The sequence below is a fragment of the Clinocottus analis genome, unplaced genomic scaffold, assembly GCF_023055335.1.
Source record: "Clinocottus analis isolate CAN_PGR_092001 unplaced genomic scaffold, fCliAna1.0.p SCAF_8, whole genome shotgun sequence".
NCBI lineage: Eukaryota > Metazoa > Chordata > Actinopteri > Perciformes > Cottidae > Clinocottus > Clinocottus analis.
Window position 1 is genome coordinate 8,777,365 of NW_027176240.1, and position 11,693 is coordinate 8,789,057.

Consider the following 11,693-nt stretch of genomic DNA (forward strand, 5'->3'; position numbering starts at 1 on the left):
TGCACAAGACCTAAATTGAATCATTGATTATTTTATTTATTTTGTTTACGTCTCATAAATTTAAGTCCTTTGGTGCAAAACCCCGTTTTTAGTTTGGGCAGTTGAGGTTAGACCAATAGTGACATAGTTTATAGGTGAAAATAGAAAATGTTAAGGGATAAGAATATCTATCTATCTATCTATCTATCTATCTATCTATCTATCTATCTATCTATCTATCTATCTATCTATCTATCTATCTATTTATATATCGATATATTTATATAGATATATATACACACACAGAGGCAGTCTGTTTTGGCAAAATGTTCATTCAGCTGGGACTCTTCGGTTCCACCTTTCGAAAGTTGTGTGTGTGTGTGTGTGTGTGTGTGTGTGTGTGTGTGTGTGTGTGTGTGTGTGTGTGTGTGTGAGTGACTTAGCATTGGATTAGATCCAGATGAGCAGTTTAGCACCTTGAATGACAGGCTCTGTGATCAGTGTATGAAAGTGAATGTGGTGAAACTCCAGATAACTTAACGAGATAATGTGATACGAGATAACTTGTAAAGTTATTTGTGATATAGTCTCTGTCACCCTAACTTTGGAAGGAAGGATTTTGCCTTTCAAACAACAAATGTCTTTTTATGTTTCATTGTCTGTTGATTGCACTTTCATTTGAACTACATCCAGATATTTTTGGATACTACTGCATGTAAAGGTACATATAACTAATACATTAGTTATCTGTTACTCTGTTGTGTTCATGACATTTGCTCGTATCTTATTTTTCATACTGCAAGCTTTTGTAGCTATCAGTCTGTCCTTGAGCCGTGGGCTTTACTGGGCCAAAAATATGCTAAAATGCTGATGTGAAGTCATTTGACAGGTTTCATTCAGCTGTTTTACAGCTCGCTAGATCTGTCGAGAGGGACATTTTGACTGACCTTGTACCACAGCCGGTAGAGAGCGAAAGCAGAAGCTCCTCTGTCTCTTTCTCATTCTATCACTCACTCCTACTCTCATCTCTGCTAAATGTTATTGTAAGGGACATAATTGAAATACAAAAGGGTAATAACTAAATACCTTGAAAGCACATTGAGGATTACAACTAAAAGGTATCTTAATAACAGCTCCAAAGCCAAATTCCCAGCAAAAAACAAAAGTTGCCACATACTTTGCATTTGAATATCGTCTCTTCTCTTTGATTGTCATGAAAACAAACAACATAATCTGTAGAAAGGCTGAAACTTTTGTTACATATTTAGGACCTAACCTAATTTGCTTAAAAGGATTGTTGTTTGCTCCCCGTTTTAGAGTTTTACAGACAGAACACGTTCAATCAACAACCAGTAAACACTCATTGAACTGTATGATCTGCAGGGTGACCGGTGCAACATTTTTGAGACCATAAACCCAAACATGATAAAAAAAAAACAATGGTTTTGGTTTTCAGCATACTCAGTGTGTCAACACTTGGCCACTTCTGGCAGGAACAGTTCTCCACAGTCCACACAAATTGCGCTCCACGAATGTTCCCTTCTGTCCTGTGGCGGGCCACCATCCAATCTGCCATATCAAACAGGGATCTAGAAAGCAGCTGACTAGGAAGCAAAATAATGGTGTGCTACCACCCAGTGCTTTCGCGGGCCAACCAATTGTTTGTGTTTGTGGTTCTGCTTTGTCATCACCAGCATGGCTTTTCTAATCTCTGGCACAAAGGCAAACAATAACCTGTGGAAGGCCCCAGGCTCGTAATGTGCGCGGTCACAGCTAGAGGGAGGTTTTGGGAGCTATTTCGCCAACAGCCAGTGCTGTGCAGCGTTTAGTCTAGCATGAGACAGCCAAGGGTGAGCACCCAAGTTTTCACCCAATAAAGGTGCGGAAGGGGACCAAGCACTCCGGGGAGACCACCAGCCCACGGGAGGGAAGCGTACCACCATGTACAAGACCAGCTACCTGCACGAGGTGCGCAAGGAAAAGTATGAGCGTTCAGATGTCTTTGATGAGGAACCTGCGGACTTTGAATCCTCTGCCGGCATCTCGGCCATCCAGGGCTGGGAGAGCCTTCAGGAGCTCAACAGCCGCTTTGCCAGGTACATCAACAGGGCACGAGTCCTGGAGCAGCGCAACGCCGTGTTCCGCAAGCAGCTGGAGACGCTGCAGCGGATGGAAGAGGCCAGCGGTCTAGAGGAGGCCTTCACAGAGCAGACTGACGTCAACAGGCGCCGCATCCGAGAGCTGTCCTCTGACCACGCCAAACTGGAGCGAGAGCTGAAAGATGCTTGCCGCATGCTGGATGAATTCACCAGCAAGTAAGAGGGTGGAGTGATTAGACATCTATAGGAATGAAGGGATGCAGAACTGCTATCCTCCAGAAGTGAAGATGCTGGCTTTGAAAAAAAAATCTGATAATCGATAGTTTTCAGCAAATCATATCGACCAATACAATCAATATACAGAATGGATGCAATCTTGAAGGTCAAATTTTAATTTACTGCCCTAAAAGCAGGTAATCATGCAACTTGTTAAAAATGTATTTATTCTGTAAACAGTTTGGTCGTCATAAAACAAGACCCTAAAGAAATAATGCTGAAATTAAGGTTCCGTTCAAACAAACAAAGCAAAAAACACATTTCCCCACTCACACTAGCATATCCAAGCCTCAACTAAGTAAGTGTAATGGAGGTACATGGGATCTAATGAATAAAGCTCATAATAATAATAATAATAAGGTTGCGGTTTTAAAAACATAGCCAATGTTGTGATTTGAAACCAAACCACTTGGTTAGATTTTTTCTTAAAGATCACGGTTTCCATTCAGTTGAGAATATGTTTGGTTTCATAAGGGACACAAGTAGCTGCCTTCTGAGTGAAAGTCCAACATTTATTTAGTTGACTAACTTGCTATCTAGATAGACTTTGATTAGAAACAATTTTTTTTAAAACAAACGTACCTCAGGAACAAATAAGGTTCCTTTGATATAATTGACAGGACAATTTTGTGGAAAAATCCTTTTTAGGGAACATGTCCGCAGAACTCGCTTTTTTAATTTTTTAATTCCTTAGTTGCATTGATGTGGTAAAAGGAATCTGGGTTTCTTAAAACTTGAGCAATAATATAACATCTGCAAGGATACCATTTGATGGAGGGTTTATCTGTCCTGTCTCACTGCGATGATACCTTCTCCTGCTTTTATATAAGACTAACACATAATCCAGATGTTTTATGTTCCAGATATAGAAATGAATGTGATTATCAAGAAGAGCTGCGCGGCACACTGGAACAATTGAACAAGGTACTGTATCAAATAAACTGGATTGATCAAATAAAGTGTTCCTTATAAAAACTAATCTTAGTAGTATTTTATTGTACTTCATCATAATTCTCCAACATTTAAACATAGAAAACCCTGCGCATGTGAAAGAGACAGTGTACATGATATAAAGTCAGGATTTTACATGGTCAGGATGACACTGAAGCGTTTTGTAAGACTGCAGTTTGGCTCTTGATGAACTAAATACACTTGGGTTCAGACACTGAACCCTCCACAGTTTGGTTCCTATTGTTGTTTGTTTTTCTCTCTTCCGGCAGGAGGCCGACAGTTCTCTGCTGAGAAACCTGGAATACCAGATCCAGTCGCAGTTCCTGCAGGACGACATCAACTCCACCAAAGATAGACACAAGAAGGTCAGTGGCGCAACTGGTAAATGTTCAATAGGAAACTACTGTGCAACTCCTTGGCCTCAAATAACCCGTACAATACAATACAGATGTTGAAGAGGAATCCAATACGATCTCAATGAGACCTCAGTATTGCCATGTTCAAAAGACTAGTTTTGATTACATCAACATAAATACATTTCTGTAATTGTCTACTTTTTTAATAAAATCTCCTTCAAATAAGAAATTCTTCTTTAACGTTAACAGACATGTAGTTATGGATTGTCCAGGCTCCTCCTAAAGATTTGATCTACTTTAATGGCATCTGTATTGTATTTTACGTTCATAATGTGTGTTTTATTTCATAACTGCAGATGTATTTTCATTGGACAGTCCACCTGTTTCATTTATAAAAGCCCCAGAAAAACTCTGCATCCCAGAAATTATGTTTCTTTTTGTTGTTTGTTAGTTTTGGCAAATACATTTTGAGGGAAACATTATTGCTGCCAGTGTAGTCCTGCTATTGGTTAGTCAACAACAACACCAACCATGTGGTTAAATTATAGGAAAGAAAGTATGTCCTGTCTCATAATTCTATTACTCAATTAATACCAAAACACTTCTAGTTGTATCACAAAAGGGTCCGACAACTAAGAATGTAATTTACATTTCAGTAGGTTGGAGTTGCACTGAGACAGTACTGCAAATAATCTTAAAAATACAGCAGTAAATGCGAAAATGATGTGCTATTTGTCTATTCTGTGATCGTTCTAAGCTTATTCACAGTAAACAAATTAAATATTTAAAAGGTTAGCATGAATAAATATGTTTCGTCAGTGACCAAAGAGTGTTAATCAGTATATAAATGAATATGTTTTGATGTTGGAGTGAAGACAATGTAAAAATGACACAATCGTTTGATGCTCACATCATTGAAGTCCTTATCGATGGCTTGCAGAAACAAGACCCATATGAACCACTCACTGAGCAATGGCTTTAATAGTTTATATTTATTGTTCATTGCAGTTTATATCGCTGACATGTTGCTCTTTAAAGGGCAATCGTAGCTGGAAATGTGTTCCCATATTGTTCTTTTTGACAGTATCTTTAATCTCTGGTTGGCTATATTTTACATGGATTTATTGGATAACTCACAGTGACTCGAGAAAATGAATCCACATCAAAGAATATTAGTTTAAAATAGTATTTAGGACTCCGGCTTGTGTTTTCCTTTCAATTGTGTTTGAACACTCCTGGCTTCAGGCCGCTACTCCTCAAATGACAAGGTGTTATGATGTATCTGAGGCTTTCACAACAATATACCTTCTGTGATGTGAGTGAGGAAAGCGTTACAGAGAAAATGTAACACTGGTCTTCACATGCTTTGACACGTGGCAGGAAGGCAAACAGGAAACACAGAAACACTGAAATATTATCGTCTTTAGTGGCTTTAAGGTGCAACACAGTGGCCCCACACACACCGAGACAAATGACAACTGTTACATTATGCATCAGGCATACTTATAGACTTTCTTTTCCAAGCAATTTAGCCCTTTTTCATTTCCACCCAGCACTGTACTTTAAATGATGAATTAAACCCAGACTCTGCAATATTGAGATAGCATATCAAAGGGCACTGCTGTCACTGTATTATGTCGAAGAGAATAGGGAGTCTCACATGAATATTAGGCTTGTGGTCCTGAGCTTTGAAGTATCCCTCTGGAAAGGGGAAATATGTCTCTTCTTCTAAGAGTCTAAGAGTTTAAGATCACACTTGTACAAATGGAAATTTAGAAGAAACTCCCTTTGCTGTAAGGAAATTAGAGCGCCATTTATAAATATATTTCAGCTAAGTGAAAGCCTTTTATTGGATATTTTATTTTTCTCCGCCGAGTGCGAAGTAAATATGCAAGAGGTTTGCGTGCAGAGGAGATAAAATGCTTCAACATAGGGCTTAGGGATGCCTATCCTTTTGCTGGGTTGTATGTTGTATTTTATGTTTTCCTTTTATGTCGTCTCCCTGCACAGAATCTTGCTGAGATCCAGACCTATGTAAACATTTTACAGCAAATCAACCAGACACTTCCCCTTGCTCCTAATGTGTCAGTGGGCATCTCCGAGGTAAGGTCATTCATGTTGGCACTGTGTGTGTGTGTGTGTGTGTGCGTGTGCGTGTGTGTGTGTGTGTGTGTGTGTGTGTGTGTGCGTGTGTGTGTGCTGCAGTCCCTGCAGGAAGAGGATGCTGTTTGCATGTGTGTCAGCACTGGCCACGCTTCTGGGGTTGATGAGGTTACCATTCTCTCAGTTGGTCGCCTGTGCATGCGTTAGTTTGTGTTTTGTTGTGTATACGCGTGTGTGTGTGTGTGTGTGTGTGTGTGTGTGTGTGCATTTGCAGACAGTCAAGCAGTCCATCGGCCACACAGACAGGCCTGCAGGTTGAGAGCGTCAGGACACATATTGAAGCAAATAGCAGGAAAAAATGCTGTGCACGCTAATTTTTTAGCAACCTTGTCAGAGTGACAGGCATTTGTGGAGGAGATTGGGGTTTTATTCATACAAACATTTCTTAGAGGCAGAGCAGCTCTGGATGCAGAAATTGTTTAATTGCTTGAGCTAAATCTCAACAGGCAGAGCTAAAGAGCCACATTTCTTAGCTGCTGTTTTGAGCTCAAATTCAATGAAAATATGACAAAGGTAAACAAGAAGAGACATAGCATTATGAAGCTACTTAATAATCCAGTTGTATGTATAGAGATTAAAATAAATGGGTGTAAATCAGAATCAAATCAGCTTTAATGGCCACGTACATTCACACATATATGGAATTTGATGCTGGATTCTGTGCTTCAGACTTCTTTTCAAGCGAGATATAAAAGATAAATATGAAGCGAGACCAGCAAAATAAGACATTGGGAAACAGTTAACAGTAGTCCAGAGAGTGCAGGTAGTGCAGGTGTAAGTTGGTGATCATAACGATCCTTTGTTTTTGTTTTTTTTGTTTGTTTTTTTACCACATACCACAATGAATACATGTAAACACACCGTTTTTGGCTTTTGTGCATTCATCAGGGCAGCAAAGTCTGCGCTGGTGTTACTAATGACATTAATGCTCATCAAGTTTACATAGAATATGGAATGCAACATTTCACAACCTTAATATTTAGTTTAATTACTTGTTTTTCAACATAGCAGTCTTATGCATCGAAGAGAAAAATTCAGAAGATAATTTGCAGTAGAGATGCATCTCAGTCTTGTATTATGATTTTTAATGAATGCAAAACTTAATATTGTTGCTTCATACAAAAGCCCCCTGCTGCCAATGTATGTTTAAATACTGGAAACTCTGTGCATTAAGACTACTGAGAACTATGACTACCTCCAATAGATCTAGCAGGTGTACAGAGTAAAGCTCTAAAAACAGCCACTCACGTCATTTGCATATTATTAATTCAGTTCCTGGATAGTGGACACTACACACTCAAGAGGTTCATTTTAAGACTGGATGAAACATAAAACATCACTGCTGTAGGCAATGCAATTGTTAAAGACACATTACATTTATGAAAAAATCAATCATTCAAGCTTTTAATAGAAATAGACTTCAGGAAGAGCCATGACTGATGGCTGTGTGAGTCTGTGTGTAACATTCACGCGTCCAGGCAAAGTGTGCGTGTCTGCATGTCATAATTGATTTGTGCTCCATGTTTAAAGGAGCAGGAGAAGCTGCTGGCCCAGAGGAAAGTGCCGGGGCTGCAGAGTCAGCTGGAGGAATATAAGAGTGCCCTCTGTCAGCTGCAGGCCCAGAAGCATCGCCTCCACACCGAGGTGGGTCACACGGTCACCATGACAACAGGTTACATGTTCGGGTTTTATTGTACCACCAAGACAATATTAAAAGAGTGGCACATTAAACAGGATTTCCATTATTCCGTCAGTCCAAGGGTTGGGCAAAGATTAATCGCATGATTTGGAAAATTATTTTTCTATAATTTTTCTATTATTAATTGCATTAAATCGCATCCTGTGAGGGACAAGGCACTCCTTCTTGTGTCCATGTTCAGTCTGTTGCTTACCTTAAAGATGTATGTGAAAGACCAGCAATTGATTCACTTCATACAAAAGCAATATGTGCTTTTCATGTTTTAGTTCAATTCAGTTTTTCTTCCTCAGTGAGAAAAGTCCAGCCTGTGTTGGCTTGAACAAGTGCACTGAACATCGTCTGAGCATGCCTCCTCATGTGTGGAGATTTCGTCTGGGAGAGATTTAAAGTGCAGCTGTGTGCGGCAGTGATAAGACCAACCCAATGGAAAAAAATGCAGTTAACACCAAGACATTTCACTTTGAGTTCAAACTAATAATGGAACCCTGCAGCCTCTGTACCGAGATGCTCATAGCTAGATTCTGCAAATGCACCACTAGATGTCAGCCATGACCACCTTATGACAGACGGCGAAGACTGATTTGACTTTTAACTCAAGGGGGTTTGCAATTTTAAACAAAAATCCCAATTCCTTAATTAACATTGCCTCTGTCGTGTCTTTTAGACTACAGTGTTGGAGCAATCCATCAAAAACACACAGGAGAGTTATGACGATGAGATTCAAATGTACAACGAGCAAATTGAATCTCTACGGAAGGAGATCGAGGAAGCTGAGCGGTCCCTCGAGAAGTTCACCAGTGAATGTCGCCACCTGGCCATGTACCAGACATCCCTTGAGAATGAGCTAGAGAGGTACAAGAGGATCATCGAGAACGAAGACAACAGGTAGACAACCTTCACCTTGCTGACACACACAGAAAACACACATGAACAAGGATGCAATGCCTGACTGAAAAGGGCCAAAATGGCACAGAGCTCTCAACTGAAGGTTCTTAATAATAGCTGAGAAATCATTTTGACCTCAATTGAATTAAATATACATGTAAAGGCGACGCAAACTGCTTTTTACATGATCACATTATGGATACATGGGTTAAATCAAGTTAGACATAGATCAAAGGCTGCAAAAAAATTGTTGGAAGATTTACATTCTTTCTAAATTATCTCTCGAAAGAAAGAAAGAAAAACATTTGTAATCCCAAATGTTTAGTCATCGTGGTATGATTTTTACATTCAATTAAATGAGATTTTTTCTAAATTTGATCACCCTGCATGAAGGTCATGCTGTTTACTGACCTCCGCACATCCAAAAAGGTAGAATAGGGAAAAAGTGTTTTCTCACTTCTTTGTGAGAAAACAGAAAAGCTTAAAGCTATAACTCTCAAGAATATCAGGACTAGCCTTTGAACAACATCATGGGTAATTTGAGTGTAATTGTAAAATGTCCATTCACATGCTGTTGTAACTGGGTTAGTGTAGAGTGCAGAATCCGCCAACAGATGGCACTGGGTGACACCAAACGGTTTTCTCTTATAAAAGATGAGCTATATTTGCTTCTTATTGAAAGTTACCAGTTGTTTCCTGTTTTTGAAAAATAGGAATTACCAATGCAGATTTCTATGCATAGCTGCGCTGTTGAGTTCATGGCTGTTTCATTGCTGACATTTCACTGCTTTCTTTCCTGTAGGTTGAATTCAGCGATAATTGGCACTCCTATTACCCTGTTCACCGCTAATTACCGCTACACTCACACACCCACTGCACCAAGCAGGGGGAGAGGTGAGGGCTCCATGAGCACATCACAGCTGGTTTACATTGAGATTCACTTTTGAATGCACAAGCAATCAGCTGCCATTGCTGCTATGTTGGTCTTTTCTTAGTTCACCAGTTACATCTTGTTGACTTCTGGCCTCATCTGTGTCCAGATATCACCCAGGTTATCCAAGATATCACCAGCATCAAGCCCCGCCAGAAGATCCTGGCCAAGAAAGTCCTGAAGAAAAAAGAACTGACTCCGAAAGACGTGATGGACAGTGGACAGGAGGATAGAAATCGAGGAGCTGCTGGAGAGGCGCCAGATGAAGAACCGAAGGAGGTCCTGTCTGTGGACGTGCAGGAGGAGAGGGTGAAGAGGCCTGTGTTCACCGGAGTGTCTCCACAGGATGTCCCAGACGGAGCTCAGATCAGCAAGGCCTTTGACACTCTGTGTAACATCGTCAGAGACAGAATGAGGAAGTACAAGAAGCCCGAGCCAATCGCTGACTTCTACACCAAGGGTCGTTATGTCCTTGTCACTGGCGACGGAAGCTACCCAGACCCATGCTTCTACACGTCCACGCCATCAGCCGGCCACATCTTCGTTACAATCAGAGATGGAATGATGCCTCCCTATGATCCTTACGCACCCATCATACCCATCACACCTTCTCCTCCACCTCCACCTCAACCTCTACCTTCACCTCAACCTCCTCAGCCCATAGTAGATCCCAGGCCTCCTAAGCCCCCTACGCCCTCCAAGGGAGGAGGAGGAAAAGACGATGATAAAGGTGGAAAAGGTAAGGACAACGGCGGTAAAGGTAAGAATAAGAACGGAGATCCTCAACCGGAAGATCCAAGCCCACTCCCATCACCCTTTCGCCCAAAAGATCCCACCCCAGCTGCCGATCATCCCAAGAAAAGCCAGGATGACATTGGGCCCATTCCAAAGCCTGCGCCTCGTGGTGCCAGCAGCAGTTCCAGCTCCAGCTCCAGCACCAGCACCAGCAACAGCTCAAGCAGCTTTACCCCAGACGCAAGGAGCTACGAGAAGCTGGAGGTGGTGGAGTCTGTGGAGAAGTTCTCCAACGGCCGCAAAGTTAAAGGTTACGAGGAGACTTCAATGGTGGTGGAGACCATGATCGAGAAGTCCAGCAAGAAGAAGCATTGAAACCACGTAACCTGACATGAAGAGTCAGTCAACTCCATTTGGGTCCTAGATGGTTCAGGTTCAAGAAGACAATACTGATAAATACCACTGTTCCTCAAACTACCATAATACATCTAATATGTTTTGTCTCTGAAGGAAACCAACCAAGCTTAAAGACCAACCAAACATTCCTGTTTTGATATTCAATGCTCTTCCATTTGCTTGCAGTCTCTGGTCTTGCTACAAGAATACGTACTGCTGGTTCCATAAGTACGGCTGTTGTTGTTCGACCCTAACACTCATGGTCATGCCATGAGTCCTTTACTGTCTGAAAACTTGGGACAATGAAAAAACGAAGCTCCATGCCACCGATACAATTTAATAAGAAAAAAAGAGAAGTTGTGCCACCCCTCTGAAATCTGTCTTAGAACTTTGACTTTCCCCTTTGAGCTGATTTGTTCAATTCGATGCCACTGCCTGCCCTCAGCATTATTTTGCTGTGTATTAATTTGCTTTGATATATTGAATAATAAAAAAGATTCAACAATCAATTAACACCCTGGTCTGCTTTTTAGACGGACGCAATGCACCAAGCACCACACACACATAATTAAAGGGTCCTAAAACCACTTGTGCATGTGCATGTGTGGACATGTACATGTACATGTCCACACATGTACATTTACAATACTCCTTAGCATTTAAAGATGCACCCTTATTTTTGATGTACAGAACAGATACAGATGTTGATCAAAGTATTTTCACTTATTGGTTAAGAATTCTGCTGCAGCATCCACAGGACATTGAAGTAAAGTCAGGAAAGTGACCTTGAGTAGTTCGCAATGTCCCTTCATTCATTTTGACTATTCACTCTGACTCCTAAAAGAATAGATTAGTGAGAGGAAAAGAACAACTAATACGATCTCATATATGAAAGACCAAATGAGTAAAAGGTGTGAGAGAAGATTTTTGAGGAAAATAAGACATCTTTGACCCAATAAAGCAGCGTTGTTGTTTGTCACCTTAAAGAGAATACAACTAATGCATGAAAAGAAGAAAACAGCAGGGGTGGTTACTCTCCTTACCGTAACAAAGTATTTTATGTGTGCTTATAAGGTACTTTTTTGAGTATGTTTTTTTCCCCGTAATTTTGCTCTTATTTTTGTGCTTTTTAATCACAGCAATGGTGTGTTCGTCACTGACTTTACACAAAAGTGTCACGAAAAGGCCTTAACAAATGAGCCAAATCAGCAGCAGAGGAAAAC

The 11,693-nt window shown here is 40.7% G+C and overlaps 1 protein-coding gene across 1 annotated transcript; it reads left to right on the plus strand.

Moving 5' to 3' along the window:
* The first annotated feature begins 1,920 nt into the window (after positions 1–1,920).
* On the plus strand, positions 1,921–10,449 carry LOC137780198 (filensin). The gene is made up of 8 exons (XM_068568625.1): positions 1,921–2,294; positions 3,218–3,278; positions 3,575–3,670; positions 5,672–5,764; positions 7,355–7,468; positions 8,188–8,408; positions 9,211–9,302; positions 9,449–10,449. Exons 1-8 carry the CDS (start codon positions 1,921–1,923, stop codon positions 10,447–10,449), a joined length of 2,052 nt encoding a protein of 683 aa, XP_068424726.1.
* The last annotated feature ends 1,244 nt before the right edge of the window (positions 10,450–11,693 follow it).